General features: G+C 47.9%; 1 protein-coding gene across 4 annotated transcripts; it reads right to left on the minus strand.

The window, feature by feature from the left end:
• Positions 1–756: 756 nt before the first annotated feature.
• HSD3B7 (hydroxy-delta-5-steroid dehydrogenase, 3 beta- and steroid delta-isomerase 7) lies at positions 757–20,654 on the minus strand. 4 transcript variants are annotated; one of them, XM_056506786.1, is made up of 7 exons: positions 20,390–20,623; positions 16,230–16,385; positions 13,157–13,265; positions 8,784–8,883; positions 7,790–7,952; positions 2,565–2,691; positions 757–1,036 (listed from the first exon to the last, which is right to left on the minus strand). In XM_056506786.1, the coding sequence occupies exons 1-7, from the start codon at positions 20,535–20,537 to the stop codon at positions 943–945; spliced, it is 897 nt and encodes a 298-aa protein (XP_056362761.1). In that variant the 5' UTR covers positions 20,538–20,623; the 3' UTR covers positions 757–942. The 4 variants fall into 4 exon arrangements, with proteins under 4 accessions (XP_056362761.1, XP_056362759.1, XP_056362758.1 ...); XM_056506784.1 differs by lacking the exons at positions 757–1,036; positions 2,565–2,691 and adding exons at positions 4,257–5,852; positions 6,006–6,154; XM_056506783.1 differs by lacking the exons at positions 757–1,036; positions 2,565–2,691 and adding an exon at positions 4,257–6,154 and having other exon boundaries at positions 20,390–20,654.
• Between the last annotated feature and the right edge of the window lie 723 nt (positions 20,655–21,377).

The raw sequence follows: 21,377 nt of genomic DNA on the forward strand, positions 1-21,377 counted from the left end.
TCCATTCTCTTCATTTTCATTCTTCCATGCTGTGACACCCTTAAAATCCCTGGTACATTTAACTTTTTATTTCCATTTAATACCTCTTAAAGTGATCTAATGCAGACAGATTACAGACAGTAAGGGTTACTGTCCTTTGGTGGAAATATCCTGTTTAATAAAATATTGAGAGACAGACTGGCCCCTCCATGCATTAAAAAGGAAAGATATACTGCATTTAGATGCTGTGGCAGTAAAACTTTATAGACATATCAATTTTGGACAGCCATGTTCCCCTGAAGTTTTCAAAACACCTTGCAAAGGCAGCCAGCTCTCCTGGTTTGGAAATCAGAACCAGTTGTTTTTGCAGTTTGCAGTATTTAATGTAGATCTATGTAAATTGCTAGGGGAGGAGGAGGAGAAGAGTTTGATCTTAAAACATAATTTGGATTGTTCTCATCTTTTCTTGTAAAGGCTGTTTTGATCATTTGTTGCCACCTCCCAGTTTTCAAACATCTCAGTCTCAAAAAGTTCGGATACTTTTAAAGATAAGGATCAAATTTTATGTATTTTTGTCTCTTAGTTCTCATGCCTTTGACATTCAGGTTTGCAAACTTCCCCTATCAAAGGGCTTTAACATCTTTCCTTTTCCTTTCCTTTTTTTTTTTTTCATTTTTAAATGAAAATTGACATTCTCATTTAATAATGTGACTCTAGGAGCCAAGACTTTCAGAAAAATGCCAAATACCACAATACCTATGGGAATTTACAACCTTTATATTAGTAATGGGTGTCTCTCACTTCTCTTGAAGCCTTCTGAGATTTTGTTGTTTCATCTAAATCCACCCAAATTCTGTGATCTTTAAAAGTGGGAAAAGTGGAAAAGTACCTCCTCAAGAGAAGAACTGATTACACAGCATGGATCTAATTTCCAGTTGGAACCTCTTTAAACATCAAATATTTTCAGGTGTAAGGTTTGGATGCCTGAAATGTTGTTTTTTCCCTGCTTCTTTTTGCTTTGCTGGTAGAACCAAGGATTTGATTTAACGTTATATGCCTGGAAAAAATAAAGCATTTAATTTACATTTTACAAGGCAGTTATTGCAGGTTAATTAAATATCAATTGAGTGTTATAGGCCATATTAAGATTTATTAATAACCCAGCAGATAAATCTCCTTGGAATTCAATTAAATGAAAATCACATAAAAATATATGTGCAATTTTATTCATATAATACATAAAACTTGTGAATTATTGTGCAGCATTGTACAGTAAGTTGATTAATGGGAATTAATTGCTGAGATGGAGAAAAATCAATTTAAACTTCCTGTAGCAGCTATAAGAAGCTTGGTATTCTTCTCCCACACCCTTGGAAAGCTGAGTGTGTGTCTGCACTTGGACTCTACCATGGGATGATCTTGGAATAAATGTTCTTCCTCTCCTCTCACCTGCTTTAGCTCAGCATCTTGGGCTCAGAGAAGGGAATTAGTCACTGCTGCCAGTGTGGAGTTAATTGTGCCACTGCAGCTTTTGGAGGTGAAGAAAGGAGCAGAAAGGTGGCACTGGTGTCCCTGGCACTGGGAGCTCCCAGCAGGCAGGTCCCTGCTGGTTCCAGGAGGATGGAGAGCTCTGGGTGCTGTTCTCAGATGATGTGGGAGCCCTTTGGAATCTCTTCCCAGCAGATGTTGGAGCCTTTTTCCCTTTGGATGCTGTCCCCACTCTGTCCCAGTGCTCCCACAGCATCTCCAGGCTCTGGGCAGAGCAGGGAGTGGGGCTTTAACACCATTAGTAGGGCTCAAGGCACTTTTGGGGAAGCTCACTTGAGGTCCAGGAGCTGGATTTGGGAAATATCTTTCCAAAGTTCCTGGCCTGGTGCCACGTGCTCCCTGTGCATCCTGAGCTGAGCACTGTCAATATGAGATTATGTTCCAATTACAGGACCAGCCCGACTGGTTTAACTCCTGCCATGAATCTGCTTTGCTTTATTACCCTGCCCTGGCTCTGTGACTGATGTACCAGACACCAGGAGAGATGGGCTCTGCCCAGAGGGCTCTGTCTCACAGGAACACGGCAGAAAATGCAGATTAATGAGTAGCTCAGCCGAGATTTTCTCTTTAATTCGGGGGTTCTTTGCTCGGTTTTGTGTTTGGCTTGAGTTTTAACATTGCTAAATTTGCTTCCTTCAGACGTTGCACAAGAACAGAGCCTTCCAGAGGAGCTCAAACAGGGTTAGGCATGTGGCTCTTTGAAGTGTGTGTGCTGGGGGTGAGCACTCCTGGGGCATGGAGAAGCAGGGAGAGCCCTGCTCCAGCCTCACAGCACTGCAGCTGAGCCTGTCCTGGGGAGGTTAAACCTTGTGAAAACACAAGCAGGTGCCAGTCCTTGCTCACCCTCCCTGCTCCTGCAGCAGAGATTGCCTGCATCTGTCTCCTCTGTGCTTCAGCTCTGCTTCTCCCTGCAATAGTTGTCAGGGATATTAGCATTAAATACTTACTGCCTGGCTTAACTAAGGGGTAAGATAGGATTTAATTTGTATGGCTGAAATCCAATTATATAATGGAGCCCCTGGGGGAAGCAGTTATACCTGCTGAATCTCTTGGATGAGTAATTGTGCACAAAGGCTCCTCTCCTGAAGTAGCAACAGATCTGAAATATTTTTTTTTCTTTTCTCCTTTTTTTTGCTGCTGCTGTTACATAATAAGGCTGAGACCCTGAAAAGAAAAGCCAATGACAACCCAATGCAGTAGAAAGAATTAAAGCATTGCCAGGGGAAAACAAGTTATAATCTGATAAAAATCAAGGATCTAACAGGAAGTCTGCAGCAGCATTAGCTTGGAGGAGCCAAAAGGCAAGGCAGCCAAAGGAAGCTTACTCATCTTTTTGGAAAATAGCACAGAGGCTTTGCTGTCTAACTTCTCCCCCTGTTTGTACCATGACCAGGGAAAGGGAATCCTCTGGTTCCTTTTGCAAAGCTTGGGAGGTGAGTAGGTATTAAAAAAGCTGAGCAGCCAGCTCATTCAGACACATTTGAAAAATCCAGCACTTAACCACCTTTGAAAATCCCTTCTGCTTATCCTGCATGTCATCTGCAGCCTGATAAGCATCAGAATCAGAGGTGATGATGAGCAGGACAGGAACAAAAGCATGATGAGGTTCCCAGCAAGGTTTATGAAAGCAGGCAAGCTTGTAAGGCATTAATCTCTGGGATAGTTCTGGGGCTTGACAACTCTCCCATCTGATATCTGCAGCAGCTCCAAATCCCACAAAGGAATTCCTGAGAGACTGGGACTGAAGGCATCAGCCTGTTGTGCCTGTGCAAGGCTCCTCAGAGGTCAGAGAGCCAAAATCCACTCTATTTTTAAAAGCAAAAAGCAAACTTTTATTCTTTTCTAATGAGCTCTGAGTGAGAAAAAAAGAATTTCCTCAGTGTCTTTGATTATAGGGCAGATAAAGTGGGGACTGCTTCCAGGGAGAGGAGGGAAGGCCAGAATTCCCAGTGCTGAGGACAGACCCCCAAACCCTGGGCAGGGATTCAGTCCTTGCAGAAAGCAGCCAAATCCCAGCGAGGCTGCACCAGGAGGGACCTTTCCCAGCCTCGCAGCTCCACCCTGTGGCTCTTTTTTGGCAGGATAAATCCGTATTTTCAGAGCCACCAGAACCTGCTGAGGCCAACGCTGATGCACTGTGGGGATGCTCTGGGATGAGGAACTGAGGGTGCATTTGTTTGTCACATTCATAGAGCTGCCAGCTACCATTTGGATAATGGCAAAAAAAAAAACTGCAAGGAAACTTTTAGGGAACATGGAAAAAGCAGAAATCTTATTATTCCCTTTCTTAACCTCCCTCCAGCACAACTGGAAGGGGAAAAAATAGTAGGGAACTGGTAATTCACACACTTCACCTTTTCAAATTCTCTATCAGCAGATTGCAATAATTTGGCATAAATTTATTTGTTATATGAGCCTAGTAATGAATTACCAGAGCAACTAATTCCTGATCTGTAAGCTCATTTTGAAGAAGAATTCTCTTGTGAGTGTGAATTTTGCCAAATTTAACTTGGCAGCTCTCACTCTATTGCTCCACTTTCCTTCCTGGGTAATTACCAGGACTAACAGGAAGCAAATTTTCATCATTTCCATCAAGGATGTCATGCTGAAACTTGCTTTTTCAGGAGTATCAGGGCACTTGTAATTAAAATAAGCTTCTGTTTGTGTATGTGCACACTTATACTCCAGGAACAATCAAGAGATGGGCACAGATTCACAGAACACAAGTGTGACATTAACAGAGTTCATTTTTTATTTGAGCCAGTGATGTAAAAATATCCCATTCCTCCAAGCTCAAGTGAAAACTGAAATCTCAGTTGTGCATAATGTGGATTTACCAGCCTCTCAAGTCTTAAAAACAGAGAAGCTGATAAACTGATAGAAACCACAGTTTTGCTGTGAATCTCCTGGAAGTGCCTGCCCCAGCAGTGTGAGGAAAATCTCATCTGTGAAATGCTGCTCCCAGATGGGCTGTGCAGCTCCAGTGCCATGCAAGGAGCTGAAGTGACCTCTTCCTCCTGGAGTTCAAACCTTGTTTAGCATAAATGCAGCCCCTAAGGCCTTCACTTGGAGGTGCTTTCTGCCAGCACAGCAGCTGAACATGGGCTTTAATCTGCTTTGTTTGCCACTGCAGTGCTCTGTGGTAAGAGATTTGGAGGTACAAACTATGTGAATCCCACCTTCAAGCTTGCAGAAATCAGTTCTCCATCCATACAATTAAAAGGTAAATCAACCTATGCCTTGTTAGGACAATAAATTGGAGGTTTTTCTTTTATAGGGATAAAAGTATTCCACATGTAAAGAATAACAGGAAGCATCTTGCAAAAGACAGTTTTGGAAAAGGGAATATATATATTTTCTTTTTATTAAACCCTAAATCAGAGCAAGAACCTGCTGGGTTTTACTCATCCTCCCCAAAACTATCACTGAAGAGCCCTTCAGTGTCTGAGCCAGGTACAGCTGCCCCACCAAGTGTCTGAGACCGTGGCTCCCCAGGCTGTGCAGCAAAACTGGCTCACTGGTTTTGCCCCAAAGGGGTTTGCTGGCCACCATCCCCACCTGAGCTTGTTCCCTCTGCTCCACAGTCACCGTGGGGTGAGGGAGGCCAGCAAACCCTGCGTGTGTGTGCAGGGAAGGTTTCAGATGCCCAAACAGCCCAAAACTGTGGACACTGCTGAAGGCTTGTGGGAAAATCCAATCTGGGTTTTTCCCAGGCTGTTGTCTTTCTCAGCTTCAGCCCAGACCTTTCCCAGGCTGGGGATCTTTCTCAGAGACAAAACAAGGGAAGGAAGAAAGAAAACACAGGCAGACACCTGGTGTTGGGCACAGAGCTGTGTGAGTATCTCATGATGTTTGCACAAAGCATGATTTCAAAGAGGTGTTGCCTCCTTGGACCAATGAGTCTTTCCTCCTTTGTTTTTCATAATCTCTCCTATATAAATGCCATGGATTTTCAATAAATCACTTCTTGCTGCTTGGAAGGAGTCGTGTTGCTGCATTATTCACCGTTCCTAATCAGACAGCAACACAAAATAGCTGAGATTTTGCCATGGCAAGGGTATGACTTGCAGCCTGTGAGTTTTTCTCCTTCTCTGTGCCAGGATTCCTGTTTGCAAAGCTGCATGCAGGTTGTGAAGCTCAGGTGAAGCCTGCTGCTGTGATAACCTCCCTCCTTACCCCAGAAGTGCTGCTTAGCTCATCTTCTCATGCAGCTGGGGGGGTGCAGGGCTCCCTGCAGCTGCTTTCAGCCACTGTGCAGTCCTGAGCCTGCTCTCCTCCCACGTGAAGAGAGGCTTGTACCCGAAATGCCTGGCAGCCTTGTCTGTCTGAAAGGAGAAGGAGGTGACGATGGTGTTGAGCAGGGGCACGCTGAGGAAAGGCTGTGGCCTCCAGAAAGGGAACAGCAGGGCCCTGAGGAGCCTGTGCAGCTGGATCATCAGCCACATCTTCCAGTAGGGGATGTGTGAGCCCAGCCTCACCGAGGGGTCTGCGCTGGAGAGCAGCTGCAGCCTGACCTGGACACCCTGGCTGGGGGTGTCATCGTAGCAGTAGTACACCTGTCCTGCCAGCAGCCCTGGCTCCAGCTGCAGGCTCCTCGCTGCAAGCACGTGCATCCACGCCACGTTCCCTGCAGCAGTGACAGGGGGAGAGGAACAGCCAGGCAGGAGGATGTTATAACTGAGGAACAATAATCTCGATATTCAGCAAAATTTAGATCGATTTATTTTATACAGACAGAGCAATGCAGCGCTGGGGAAAACGTGAGGGGTCACTGCCCACTCCACACTTCCACCCAGCTTGGTTTGCAGCTCACTTTTTATAGTCTGGTTTTCCTTGCAGTAATCAATAATTGTAACTGTTTTGTAAGGTAAGCAGTGGTGGTCAAAGAAACTTCCAAACTTCCTGTGGGACAGCTCTTGGGACAATTGGTCATGTAACCATCTGGTCTTGGCAGATAAAACACAGGAGAAGTGGGAAGCCTGATCTTTAGCAGATAGTTTGTGATTGATCACACAAAGCAGGAAATCTGCTTTTTTTTTCTCTTTTACAAACTGGTATACAATATTCAATCCACAAAATTCATAACAGGGGGATTTAAACAGAGTGGGTTTAATCATATATTTCCCTTTATCTAGGTCCATGTTCTTTTCTTATTTTAAATATTCTGGTTTATACAAACACCAAAACTTCTGTGATTAACACAAATCATTTATCAGTTACCACAAGGAGAACGAGCTGGTTGGATCTGCCACCTTCAGTGCTGGGATGCAGGGAGGCATCATCCTGTGCTCAGCTGTGCTGCACAGAGGCTGGGTAGTTAATCCAGGCCTCCAAGATCCTTTAAACCTTTGGTCTCCCCTTTGAGCTGGACAATTAATGTGCCTTGTGATCCTGGTTCATGTGAAGCAAAAGGGCAGTGCTCTGTGGTGAGAGCAGGATGAATAGGAGGCAGTGCTCCAGGGTTTTATCCCTGCCTCTGCTGTGAGCCTTTGAAGGAGTCACTTGATCTATCTGGGCCTGATTCTTCTCTAACAGCATTTTCAAAATCTGCACTTTTGAAAAAACAGACATATAAGCGTGCTGCACAGAAATCACTGAATTATCTAATGCTGAATTTCACCCCCCTGAAAGGCACCAAAACAAATTCTTCCCATAGGCTTGGTGAGTAATTCCTTGTGCTTGCAAGAACTGGTTATGTAGTGCAGCCTTTTCTGTAAAGAACTTGACAAGTAGTGGTAGTTTAATTATTTTTTCCTAATGAAGAAGTGTCTTTTCCTAGCAAAAGACACAACCAGAATTTCTCTCTGCCACCCATATATCCCTAAAACACTTCTGAAAGGGAACAGTAGTAATAAGAACCTGCTTTTAAAATCCTTTAGCCAGTCTAGGTTTTGTGGTTCCAAGCCCATTTGTGCTCATTCACCACACTCATCTCTGTGTCTGGGGAGACCATGGCTGTTGTAACTCAATACCAAGAGGCATAAGGAATATTTAACCCTTCCCTCCTGTCCCAATCCTATTGGCAGAAAGCCAATTCCCCATCCCTGACCCTTTCCTAGAAAAGACCTTTATCTGAGCTCTTCTTCTTTTGCCCTGGAACCACCATGCAATGAACTGAGAGAGGCAAAGAGCCTCTTTTGGGTCCTTTGCTTATCTGATGTGCAGCTCTAGCTCCCTCTCAGTAAATAGCCAGGAGGCAGTAAAGTTGATAGACTAAGCTGGAATCCCCAGATCTGGGCAGCAGGGGCAGAGCCCCACTCACCCACGTAGGTGTGGTTGCGCTCGGTGTGCTCGGGCTCCAGGTGGTTGAGAGCCCCGTGGCTGGCCCTGGTGAGCAGGAGCAGCTCCTGCAGGAACGCTGCCCTCTCCCCATACACCGTGTTGGCTCGCAGGACGCAGGTCCTGAGGCTGCCACCGTTGCTCAGCTGTAAAACCAGGGAGGGGTGTCAGGGGTGCATGGATCCACTTGCACACTGGGCTTCCCAGATAGACCCAAACCCTGGGAATACTGCCCTAGAGGAGTCAACATTTGCAGAGGTGCACCTAAAACCACAAGGAGGTGCCCAGTTTGACTTTTTTTTTTTTCTTTTTTTTTCACAGCACACCTGCTCCTTCCTTTTTTCACCCACGTGCTGCTCCTTGAGAGGTGCTGGGTGGGGAGTGCTGCTGGCATGAACTCTTCTGCAGTTGTGGTGTATAAAAGAGAATTTACAACAACCAACACCAGGTACCACAGCCCCAACTGGGGCCTCAAACTGGGACTGGGGGAGAGATGCTGCAGGCAGTGGTTTAGAGCACAAATCTCATTTTTACATTCTCCTTCATTGTCTAGAAGAGCTCATACATCTGCTGACTGCACTGCCAGTCTGAAACACTGGACAGCTGCCCTGGGTAGGGGGCTGGCTCTGGCTACACCAATATTTTAAATTCTGAAGTCACTCTGGAAAGCCTGGAAATTACACATTTTTTTCAGTATGAACTGGGTGAAGCTGGTTCCTTTGGCCCTAATTCAGCACTTTCCTGCTGGAGCTGAAGCACAGGCTCAAAGGGAAGCACTCTGATCCTGGGAGAGTCTGGCAGCTCCTTGCTGAGGTGGGAACATCAGGTTTTGGGAGTTTGGGACTATGTGGTTTATGCATCAAATCCAGGCAGAGGTTGGATTCACATTAGACAGGAGCTGTGGGGTCTTTCCATCCATGTCCTTCTTTCCCCTGGCCTGTGCTGTCATTCCAGGGGTGCTACCTGGAATTTTGTACCTTTTTTCCGTTGGCTTCAAGCACAATCTTTTCTGCCATGGCTTTTGTCTTCCCGTAGGGCAGCTCCACTTCCCCGCTGTACTCGGTGTCCTCGTCCCCCCTGGAACATGGTGGGACACAGGGAGTGAAGTGGGGAAGGTGCAGAACCCCTGACAGGCCTCCCTGGAAAATCATCCCTTAGGTAATAAATTGTTCCCTAATGGCTGATGCTGGAGATATCTCACCCCCTCTGCAGACCCCACCTTATCTCTGTGTGCTTTAATTGGTCCTTTCTCAATCCTTTCAGTAATTTGTCACTTTTCACCTAAAACCTTTCAGCAGTTGGGCAGTTTTCAATCCTTGGTATCATTGGTTCATTTTCTAAGGCAGCCTAACCCTATAAAAGCCCCTTTAATACCTTATGTACCCAGACTGCTGCCAGACAAAGTGTCTGTGGAACTCTGTGCAGCTTTCTCACATCTCTTTTCTCTTTGCTGGTAAGAAGGTGCTGCAAGTGAAGATGAAATCACAAAAGGGCTGATAGCCTGAGCTTTAGGCACTGCTTGCATCCAAGCACCTTGTGGCTGAAGTCTGCCTGAAGCAGCCAGGAAAAGCTGTTTAATCCAGCCAGAACGTTTAATCCAGGCTTGTTGTGGCAGCCTGGGGCAAAACCCAAGGCCTGGCAGCTACAGAGCAGAGCTCAGGGCTTGGGGACACTGCCCAGCCTGGTTTTCTCTGCATTCCCTGCTCCCCAGGGATTCCTCACTGTGCTTTGGGGGAATAGGAGCACCAGGTGCTCCCCAGGTTTGCATGGGGCAGTGGTTCCTCAGAGCTGGACTTAGTTCTGTCTAATAGCATGGTTAAAATAACATTCCATCAGGCCAATTAGAAGGCAGCAGAGTTACACTTTTAAGCAACTCACAGAAGCTGAGCAAGGTAGAAAGAGCACAGGAGGATGGAGGGCAAGGAAATGAGAGCAGTTCTACTTCACTTTTTCATTAGAGGCAGAGAAAAGCCTCTCATGAGCCATAAACTAAAAGGAGAAACTGCTAGTTAATTTTCTCAGAGAGTTGATTAAAGTTGGGAGGTACTTGCTGGGGATGTGGTGGAGCTGCTGGAGATCTCTGCAATCAGCAGGGCTGTGCTGGGATTGCTCCTTCATCTCCCATCACGAATTACCCTTGAGGGGATGGAGAAGGGCAAGGATGAGCAGGGAACACTGGGTTGTGGCAGTGGGACCTGCTCCTCAGGCTGACACCTTAGTGCCAAGGGGAAAACCTGTGGGATCTCATGGAAGGGCCTGGAATAATTCCAAGGAGAAAGCAGAAAGCAGCTCTGCTCCCCATAGGGTGTCAGTGTTTCGTCCCTGTGGTTTTAGATCAGCCTGAGGCCAAAATGGGATTTGGTCAAACATCTCCAGTGGGCTCTGGAGTGAAGAAACCTGCCTGCAGCACTGGGAAGGAGCATCCCCTTGCTCCTGTGCTCCCCTGAGTAGCACAGATCAGCTCTCTCCCTCCATGAGAGAGTTGGAGAGTTTATTCCCAGTTTTGAATTAATTCACTTTATATTCTGCTGTCCCAGAGAAATCCATCCTGGCAAACCAGGATCTGCCAGGCATGGGGTGCCCCAGGCAGGGTGAAGAGGAATCCTCACCCTCCTGTGCCAGATGGGCTGGGACACATCTGGAAGGGTTTAGTGGCTGTGGGGAATCCACACAGCACATCTGCAGCAGAGCTGTTCCTGCCAGACCCTGGGCCAGCTCTGGCTCAGCTCTCTGACCTTGGGCACGTTGTTTTCTCGTTGCTGTGCTCACATCTCCCTGTGCAAAGCGTGGCTGATGCTGCTCCTGGCTCTTGTTCAGCAGTCTGGCATGTTGTGTGTCAGATATCCCGGCTGGGATCAGGCTCTCCTCGTGCCACAGCAGCAATAAATGAGGAGCATCAGAAATGCAGACTCCTCACACACCCTGGGCTTCATCACCAGACCCTCCTCCCCTCCCTGTGTTTACAGGGCACGAGCAAGACAAACCAAAAACCAAGCAAGACAAAAGATTGATTGTGCAATTTTTGTTGCAAGCCCAGGAGAGGCCCAAGACAATTAGTGGGGGGTTATCTAGAAGTTCTAGTTTTAATTGCTTTCTCTTTTTTTTTTTTTTTCTTTTATTTTTTTCCCCTGCAAAGCCTTCAAAGAGCAGCAGCCTCACAAAGGGACAGACCTGCCTGCTGCTGCTGGGCTCTGCTGTGTGTGCCTTCCCCCACCCCTCTGAAGCCTGGCAGTGACAAAGAGCTCAGCATAATGCTCCTGCTTTTCAAAACGATCCCAGATAAGTGAAGGCTAATCAGACTGGAGCAGCACTGTCAGGAGGTATCTGAGCAGTGCCTGCCTGGCAGGACTGAGGCTGACAGAGGCATTTTCTGTTCCTGGATGCTGAGGTGTGAGCTTTATCCCCGTGCCCATCACCAGCCACAGCCTCCTCCTGCTTTGTCTGTGCCAATTCCCCTGCACGGACACAGGATTCCATAAATTCCACGGGAATGGTGGAGAAGGGGGACAGAGGAAAAGGAAAAGGCAGCAGGATCACGGGCTGTGAGGGACAGGGCAGAACAGATGGGATATGAGGAGGAGGAAGAAAGGCATCACTGTTCTCAGTGTAGCAGAGCTGCTCTCTGGTATCCCTGTTCTGTTAAGCTGCTCCCTGCCATCCCTGGCTCCCTGTTGAGGCAGGTGGGCTGAGTTTTGACTGGGAGGCTGATACTCCTCCCATTACCTAATTCCCTTCGTTTGAAATCAAAATAATTGGAGGATGATGACTCCTCTCTAAGGCTTCCTCTCAGGATAATGGGAGAATCTGAGTGTGTTCTGCAAAATGACTGAAAGGCTCCAGGTGTGGTTTTGTTTGTCTTTGTGCTGGGGAAGGCTGTTCACACCCCATGAGCATCACTTGCCCTTCTTGTGCCACCCTTACAAACCTAAGGACTGTGATCAAGCAACATCTGGGGCTGATTTTTTCAAGACAGCTGTTCACATCTCTCTTAAGTCATAGGACTGAAATACTGACAAGGATGTGCCTGTATCTACATGAATTCTTAGTATTTGTATTTCTAGTGACCAAAACCCACAGCTTTGCAGTGACACAGTCTCCAGTGCTTGTGGTCCCAAGGATTGAGTTACTCTCATGGATTTTTTCATAAGCCAGACATTTATTCTACAGATTTGAGTGCTTAGAAGCTTTTCAAAACAACTGGCTCACGCCTTGACTTACTTGTGAGCATGAAATTTAAGCTTGTAGGTAATTTAAAGTTATGTCTTTTCTAGCTGGGCTCAGATTTCCAGAGCCAAATGACTGCAGGCAGCTGTGTCCAGCCAGTTCCCCTGGCACACAGATTTCCAGGGGCTGAGCAGTTTGTGTGGCTACAACCAGGCTTGAAACCAGAAAGGAGCCTTCCAATACTACACATCAGACATTTTACCCAAAACTTCAGCCCCTGGTCTTCAGAAATATCAGCCCAGCTCTCAGGGTGCAGGAATTCCTGCTGCCCCAGGAATACAAAAGGTGTCCTGATGCTGAGCCCTGAGCAGGGGTGGCAGCTGATTGTCAAAGTCTCTTCTGGAGATCAAAGCAAAAAACCCTCAAAATTGTCATTTTGACCACTGTCTTTGTATTGATCCAAATCCCACCTTTGCCACAGAGGGTTTTCAGAAGCTCTGCTGCTGCTTCTGGGTCTGTGGGTCAATCAAAAACAGAGGAGAAGGGTTGAGCCTAATGGCCTGAAGTGGTGACAGGAAACCATGAGCATGTTGGCAGGAAGAAGGATTTGGGGGGATAGAAGGGTACAATTTACAGGTCAGAAGCAGTTAACAAATGATGAGACTACACCTGGATCCTGCAGGGCAGGTTCACACCAGTGCATTTGTCCCCTAAGGGTTCATGGCCAATTACTTTTTTGTGGGATAACACATGAGATTTGCCCACATTTGATAAAAAGAGCTGGGCACAGGGCTGCCAGCAGTTCCCTGTGGAGCTGGGAGCAGGAGGGGCAGAGTGCTGGTAGCAGTGAGCATCACCTGCCCCTTGGGTGACTCGTGAGTCAGCAGCCCAAAAACTCTGACCCAACAGCAGGGTACAATTTGGCCATATCCCAAACTCTGAGCACCTGAAACCTTATTTGAAAATGAATTTAGGGCTGAGAGGAGCAGGGCTGTAGACCCAGGTGGGGAAGAGCCACAGTTCCTACACAGGCAGAGCAGCAAGGAAGGGTTTACAAGAAAGAGGAGCAGACAGGAAAGGGAACACAAATCTTCTCCTTGGTAGCCACAGCTCAGATCTCCATCTGGCTGCAGGTGCAGTGCTGCTTGCCTGGACAGACAGAGCATGCTGAGGTGCTGAGGCTCACCTGAGCAGGGGCTCACAGGAGCTGTTGGGTCCCACGGCAGCGATGGAGCTGGTGTAGAGCAGGTAGGGGATGCTCAGGGCACAGCAGGCCCTCAGCACATTTTCAGTACCTGTGGGGCAGGATGGGAAGGACAGACATCAACCACCTTGCCTTGATTCCTGTTGTGCAAATCAAAAGGCTTTGTCTGGCTTGGAACTAATCCATCTTTATTTTTTTTTTTTTTTATGGCTGAAAATATGCAAAGCCCCAGGTGAGGGCTGCATTTCCCCAGGAGGGGATGGTTTATAATCACATCCATAGTTCTGGTGTGGCTGAACCTCCATGGCCAATGGCAACTAAACCTGGACATTGGAGCTGCTAACAAAGGGAAGCTGAGGGCTTGGCAGAGCAAAACTGTATTTTTGCATTTGTGGGCAGATTATTGGTGAACTGCAGCTATTTGGCAAAGGATCAGTGATTTAGTTGCATGTGTTGCTCTATAGAAGCTCTGCAGGGTGCTACAGGGTGAAATCACTCCATCAACTCCTGATAACTGCAGAACTTTAAATAAAATATTGAGGGCAGCTTACAAATCCAGACAAATCCAAACCATGGTTTGCCTTAAGGAAGGTTGTTCTGGCTGAACTAGTTGGTCAGTGTGTGTGGTTTAGTGTGGTTATTTTGGAGTATTTTGGTGGGTTCAAACAATGTATGACTCTTGCAGGGGTGGTTTTTGCATTCATTGTGGTTTGATCCAAGCTGGAGCTGTGAGAACCTCAATGACAATTACTGAGGGCATTCAGACCTGCAAGGAATCAGCTTGGGGTGGCCAAACCTCCACACCTTGTACCTGGCTGAGCAGGCTCTGCCCTGAGCCTGGCTGCAGATCTGTGTGGGAGGGCTTGTGATTTCTCCTCCCTTTGCTGTTAAGGGCATAATCTGAAATTACCCAGGAAATCCTGAGTTTAGGATCATTTCTGAGCACACAAATCCATCTGAAATCCCACTGGAAAAGGATCAATGTGCTTCTGCATGAGCCTATCACAATATGTAAAGTTAACTGAGAACCCCTGGTGAGAAACATCACTGGAAACAGCTGAGTTAAAATCCATTCATCTTAACAAAAAGCAGATTAAAAAGTCTTTAAGAGACTAGGTGGAAAAAATAATTCTTGTAGAAGAGAACTCTTCAATTCCGTCAACAAGGCTATAACAGGACTTAGCAACCAGTGGTTGAAACAGAGGAGGGAATCAAAGCAGAAGATGTAAATTTTGGCCAGAAATGATAATTAACCATAGCCACAGCAGCACTCCTCAGCATTGTTATGGCTTGCTGAAAGCCATGATAGATGGCCCATTAACTTGCACCCTTAATTCGAGGCAACAAGTCTTTTGAAAAGGAATGGTCCAATTTAGCCACAAATTGTTGGGCTTAGGGCAGTAATTGGATGAATTTCTGTGGCCTGAGTTGCAGAGAGGAACCAGCTAGAGGATTATACACTTGACCTCTCCTGACCCTGCTTTTTACCATGAAGTCTACAGCAGGTATCAAATACCATTTTTATTCTTTTATCTGCCATGATTTTAATAGAGAACTTCAGACTAATCTCCCAGTTCAGGATTTTGGGGGGCCCTGGTGAGGGCAGCAGCCCAAATTTGGGGAGCTCCATGTGGAGCCATCCAAGGGGAGGCAGAAGTGCAGGAGTCACTGGGTCACACTGGAAAATCCTTGTGTGGGTGGTTTTCTGGGAATGTCACCAACATCTGCAAGAGGTTTGGTTTGCTGAGGAGGGGACTGGCCTGGTGTTCAGTGCTCTGCAAATCCTCCCTGAGCTGAAGCACAGAGCTCACAGCAGCAGTGAAGGGGAAGAGCTCACAAAGCCACTGAAAGCAGCAGGAACCCTCAGGCTCTGAATATTCTCAGAACACAGAGAGCACAATACAGGCTCTTAAAAGCATTGAGTTTTGAAAATAACTACAGCAATGAAAAGAAGGCTGGAGTTTAAATGTTACCCTTGAATGTATCAGCAAATAGTAGAAGCCCTAAGCAGTAATCAAGTTGGAGATGCACATATACATATATATATTTAAAAAAAAAAAATCCTTCCTTTTGGTTAACGACTATTTTAGTAGCTAACAGCCTGAGGTACACTGGAATTGCTGCTGTAATGGGGATTTCATTATTTTTATGGCCTGTGCTTATTTCCTAGATTTATGAACAGATTTTCTCTAAGCAGATCCTGCACCAAACACGAAATTGCTCTTGGTGGTAGGAGGACAGGGCTGTGGAGCTCTCAGTTACACATACCTGCCCATACATGATAGCTGGGAGCTCTGACAATTAAACAGCATCACCCTGCTAATTAAAACAGCATCACTCCCTTCTGGTGGGTGCAGCTCAGTGGGTGCAGCCCTGTGCTGGGATAGACAGGGCAAAATCCATGGGGCAGCTATGAGCTATTAGAACAGGATTTCATTTTCAGTGTTGTCCTTGTCACACAAAAAGAGTTTCTGGCCACTGTAGGTGTGTCCTGAGCCACCTCAGTGCCATCAGGGGGACCAGAACTGATGAGCAGTGGAGAGGAGCAGCCCTGAGCAAGGACAGAGAGGCAAAGAGAGACAAGATCCCTGCTGGAAAGATCCCCAGCCCCTTTCCCATCCCGGGGTGTGGGATTTGGGAGCACCAGATGTGTCTGTGGAGCCTGTGAGTGCAGGTGTGGGGCTGTATGGGATGGGTGTGTTCATGCTCTCAGTGAGTGCAGGTGTGGGGCTGTATGGGGTGTGTTCAGCCCCTCAGTGAGTGCAGGTGTGAGGCTGTATGGGGTTGATGTGTCTGTTCAGCCTCTCAGTGAGTGCAGGTGTGAGGCTGTATGGGGTTGATGTGTCTGTTCAGCCCCTCAGTGAGTGCAGGTGTGGGGCTGTATGGGGTTGATGTGTCTGTTCAGCCCCTCAGTGAGTGCAGGTGTGGGGCTGTATGGGGTGTGTTCAGCCCCTCAGTGAGTGCAGGTGTGAGGCTGTATGGGGTTGATGTGTCTGTTCAGCCCCTCAGTGAGTGCAGGTGTGTGTGGGGCTGTGCAGACCCTGCCCAGGCTCACCCCCGACGTTGACAGCTCTGAGCTCCCCGAAGGGCACCGAGCCCCTGTAGTCCACCAGGGCTGCAGAGTGCAGCACCACCTGCACGCCCTGCATGGCAGCCAGCACTGCACCTGGCTCTCTGATGTCTCCTCTCCTCACTGTCACACGAGTGGTGTCTGCAGGAAAACAGAACAGAGGGGCAGGGGGGAAAAGAGCACAAATCAGCATCCTCAGCTTCCTGCAGAGTGTGGAATGTCCTCTGTGATGGCTTTGAGAGCAAAACCAGTGAGAGGCCCCAAGTCAGAAATACAATTTAATAGGAAAAAACAGAAAAATAAAATACACAGAATAGTAAAAAAGAAAAACCACTGACAGAGTCAGAATAGAACCTGACACCCCACTGGTTAGGGTGGTGGTAGCAGTGCAGATGAAGTGCTCTTGTTGAAGCAGTGATCCTCTAGAAAGGTCTGGCAGCTCTTGTCCTCTGGAAACCAGTGGGTAAGGGCTGCTTTGGTGTTCCAAATCTCAGTTTTTATCTAGGTAGGAAATGTTTGGCTCCTCCCCCTGGGTGGAGCATCTCCCAGTGGGATGATGGAATTTTATCAGTCATGCACTGGGACTGAATGGCCCATTAACAGGAGATATCTCCTGGAGGGAGGATGGGCTGTGGGAAAGATAAAGAACACTGCCCCAGCTGGTGTTTAACAGCTGGCCCATTAGCAGAGGATATCTCCACAGAGATCAGGGTCACTGCCCCAGCTGGTTTCAGCAGATGGTGATGGAATACAGACTTTTGGGCACATTGTAACCTGGGACACTCTGCAGGGCAAGGCAAAGCAGTCACTGACAGTCACCATGCCTTTTGAATCCAGCACATCAGGGAAAAATTCCCTTTTTTTTTTTTTTTAAAGTCCAAGAAGCCAGGTTTTAATTAAACAGATGTGGGGCAGAATCAGTGTCTCTGCAATGCCCAGGCTGCAGCCAAGGGCAGCCCTGGGAGCAGGACACACCTGGCCCAGGGCTGGGGCTGCTCCAGCCCCTCTGGATCAGGGCAGCTGTGCTGGACTCCTTCCTTCAGACAGAAAATGTCAGAGCTGGATGGGAATAACACCTGGAGATTTCACACCACACAGGGCTTTGTTTAAATTGCAAATGCTGTAGGTTTAGAAGGAAAATAATGTACCAGGTTAAAAAGTTTCATGGGAAACTTGGAATTTACTCCCTATTCCTTTACCTCCTCCTTCTTCTTCCTCAGAGTAGCTGCTCTTGGCATCTACTGTCCCTTTTCTTGCTTTGAGACAATGTTGTAACATTTAAGTGGGATTTTTTCCTTTCCCTAGTTGGGAATAGGCAGGGGGAAGCTGGGGTGAGGAGCCTGTGCTGCTCAGGGATTTGCAATGAGCCACTCTCAGGGTTCCTTTGGAAGGACATCCCCTCTGCCCTGGGCTGGAGCTGCCTGCAGAGCCCCACACATCCAGGTAGGAATTTCTGGAGGATCACACAAATGAGTAGCTCAGAACTCCAGTTGTGGTGTAGAAAACCTGAGAGAAGATCCAGCAGGGCAAGGGGGGGAAGAGGATTATTCCTCATGGTCCAAAGGGAAGGATGGAATCCCAGGCAGCACATCAAGTGTTCTCTGAGCAGCCTGGGATGGAGGAGGAGACAGAAATTTTACCAAAGGCTCAGGCTGCTTTCTTAATTAGCACAGCCAATAATCAATGGATTAACTCTGAGGAGATTTATTATTAAATCAATTAACAGTGAGTATTAATATTAATTTAATAGTAAAGCACAGAGTCAGTTCAGTGAGAACAGAGGGTGGAAAGAAAGGAGCTGCCCATGCAGCAGAGGAGAATCCTGCCTGGAGCACCTGAGTGCACAGGAGGCTGCTCTGCTGAGAGGTAGAGCAGGGTCTCAGCAGGACTCTGTGGTTTGGGAAAGCCTGGAGCCCATCAGGCTGAAGTGTTAAACAGTCTTTTCCACACCACCTGTGTTAAGGCAGCTGGTGTGAAGCAACCATGAGGAATTTTCAAACTGGCAAGGCCTGATGAGCTATTCCCAGGGCTCCCAAAGAGGTGAGGGGGTAACTGCAGCTTCAGTTTGTTATCAGCCTTGGAGAGCTTCTGAAGGCACTGGGAGAGCTCAGCAGAGCAAGTGAAACACTTGTGCTGCGAAGGGAGGTGAAGAAGAGGCAGGAAATTACAGAACATTTTGGTTTCAACCCCAGGAAATTCAGGAGCAGCTCTCAAGCCACGTGTGAGCACCTGTGGGGTGATGGGCACATGGGAGCAGCTGACAGGGATTTGTCAAGGACAAATCAAGCCAGATAAACCTCCTTTGTTCCTATGACAAGGGAACAGGCTGTGGGATATTGTGGAGTAGGTTGATGTCATCTATCTTGATTTTCACAGGGCTATGGAAACTCAGCCTGATCTCACAAGGAGTCAGTAAAACATGGGCTAAATAAGCCCCATTAGGGAGAGCACAAAGGCAGAATTGCAGTTCCCAGCTGTGGTAGGTGGCTGCCCTGGGGCTCTCCAGGGCTTATTGCTGCATTTGAGTCTTTTTGATTGTTTTCATCAAGAATCTGGCAGATTTGTTCATTAAATCAGCAGATAACATCAGACTGGGAGGGACCATGCTGGAGGATTTGAGTATGAGCTGAATGGAATTAACAGAGTCTGGAGGGGAAGGAAAAAAAATTGAAATTTGATAGGAGCAAAGAGAAGTTTTTGGGTTTAGCAGGGAAGAGGCAGCTGATCTAATGAAGGAATTAAACTGGGCCAGGACAGCTCAGGAGCTGTTGCTTGCTGTCAGTGGGAAAGGCACAGCTGCAGTGAGAGGTAAAACAGGAGGATAAATTGCAGGAGGCAAGAGACAAACCCATCAGCTTTTTGCAGCAATGGCAAGGCCAGAGCCCAAAATTCCATGTCCCCTTGCAGGCAGGAGCAGTGGCAGAGCCCTGCAGTGCTGGATGGAGCAGAGGAGGAGGAAGGAGTGTGAGAGCTGCTGTAGCCCAAAGCACAAACCAGCAGGAGTGGAAGGATGTGGTTTGTAAAAAAAAAATCACAGTAATCCTGTAACACCTCTTCTACCTGTAAGTTCAGGTGGGAACCAAGGAGCCAGGCTGTGCCCCCTGCCTGGTGGGGCAGGAATAAATAAAGGGTGGCCTGGGGACAGAGCCAGCCCTGTGGGGGAGGCTGTGGCAGGGCTGGCTCTGCCTGGGGCACAGGGATGGGGCTGGGGTGGCCCCTCAGGCTGCTCCTGCCTCTTTGCTGTGGTTTGCTGGGGTGTCAGGCCACAGAGCTCCCCTGGATCTTGGCACCTCCCCGAGGTCTGAGCAGCTTTCTCTTCAGTCATGGGTGCTCCTGAGGTGACTGGCTCCCTGAGACCTGGGGAACCAGTCTGCTGGGTTCATGTGCCAGGAGGTTCCTGCCTGGGATCCTCCCCTGATGCTGTGGTGATCCCCTTTCTGTCCTTATCTCCCAACAGGATCTCCCCAGCGTTTTTTGCCTCTCTCACAGCAGATGAAGGTTTGGGCAGTCAGAGGCAGGAGACCAGCCCAGCCCTGGCTGAGCAGAGCACCCTGAGCTGCCATGGCTTGTTTTGCTGGGTGTCCCTGGATCCAGTAAAACTGGTTGTTTTTTCCCCAACAAATCTCACTGTGCTCAACCCTGCATGAAGGCAGCTCTCAGGATATGATCAAATGGATTAATTCAGTATGTCTGAGTGTTTACTGAGACACATCCTCGTTTTTTAAGGCTGCTGTAGGTTTATCTCCATTATTTCCATAATTTATTTCACAGTGCCTGCAGTAGGCACTGAGTTGGATTCTGCTGCTGTCAGGAATTTTAGTTATTTTCCTCAGAAGCTGTGGCTGGTTGGAGCAGCTCAGGAGGGTGTTGGTTTAGCCCCTTGGGAAGCAGCTGGGCAGCCAAGTTCCCATGCCACAGCCTCTGTGTGTGTGTGGCTCCTCACTGGTCCCTGACTCAGAGCCTGGGAGATGAGTCCTGGTGATCCATCCCTTGGGGTCTTTTTTCTTTGACTGAGTCCTGTGCTGTAAAATATCTGAGCTGGAAGTTGCTCCTCACCCAGGTCCCTGCCCCAGCCTGTGGCACCTCCAGTGTTATCCCAGCTGCCAGAAGAGGGAGGGTTATGGCCACTAATGCCCTTTTCTTACCTGTGCTGTATTTTTCTACTTCTTCTCTTGCTGCTGAATCAAAGACTCTGACTTCTTTGATGTAATCTTGTTGAGACAGGAGCTCTACAATCCTCTCCCCCACAAAGCCACATCCTCCTGTCACCAGGTAGACACAGGCTCCATCCATTTCTGGAGATGTTTTTGTGGCTGAGGAGCAGAGGGAAGGGGGCTGCCAGGATCTTATCGTGCACTCAGCCAGTGTTTTGTGAGCTAAGTCTAAAGTTTAGCTGTGAGGATGCTCCTGGGTGAGCATTAACTGCAGCTGGTTACACATAAATCAGGTTTTCCTTGGCACAGTCCCCCTCTGGGCTCTGTCCCAGCCTTTCCCTGCTCCCAGGGTCAGGGGGCACCTCTGGCTTGCCTTGGTCTGTGCCCAGTCCCAGGCCAGAATTTGGATGCCAGAAGTTTTCCACCGTGGACAGTCCTTTCCCACAGGTTTGGAGCTCAGGGCAGCTGCTGCCAGGGGGATGCTCAAGGACCCTGTTCCCATGCCCTGGTGGTTTGGAGAGAGGCTTTAGAGCAGCAAATCCAGTGCTGAGCTGGGTCAGGAATGGGCATCTGGGCTTTGGTGGTCACCAGTTCCACCAGTCTGAGCATCTGGCATGGCTCTGCTGGCTGGATGTGCCTTGAGTTGAATACAGCACACACCCCCCTCTCTGATATATATATGTGTAAATATATATGTATTTATATATTTATTTAGGAGGAGAAAGAGCTCTCCTCATTTGAAAACCACATTGGAGTGCAAACTCTCCCACATCCTCTGGCAAAGTGTTCTAACAATCAGTTCTCATCCCTGGCTCAAGTTTCCTCTGCCAGCCTGTGGCTGACTCACCTTTCCCTGCCCTGCCATACAGTCTGTGCTGTTTAGTTTCCCACTGGAGTCCAAAAATGGGATCAGCTTTGTCCAAGGTTTGATCCTGTCCTAAAAGTGGGATGTGGCAGGGGAAAGACTGTCCTGTTTCTC

Source organism: Oenanthe melanoleuca, chromosome 19 (assembly GCF_029582105.1).
Source record: "Oenanthe melanoleuca isolate GR-GAL-2019-014 chromosome 19, OMel1.0, whole genome shotgun sequence".
Classification (NCBI taxonomy): Eukaryota; Metazoa; Chordata; class Aves; order Passeriformes; family Muscicapidae; genus Oenanthe; species Oenanthe melanoleuca.

Bases quoted from the DNA above. Each gene is read 5' to 3' on its own strand.
- HSD3B7 (XM_056506783.1), bottom strand. From the start codon at position 20,537: ATGGATGGAGCCTGTGTCTACCTGGTGACAGGAGGATGTGGCTTTGTG. The intron at 16,386-20,389 runs GTAAGAAAAGGG...GTTTTCCTGCAG, and splicing joins AGTAGAAAAATACAGCACAG to ACACCACTCGTGTGACAGTG. The intron at 13,266-16,229 runs GTGAGCCTGGGC...CCTGCCCCACAG, and splicing joins CAGAGCTGTCAACGTCGGGG to GTACTGAAAATGTGCTGAGG.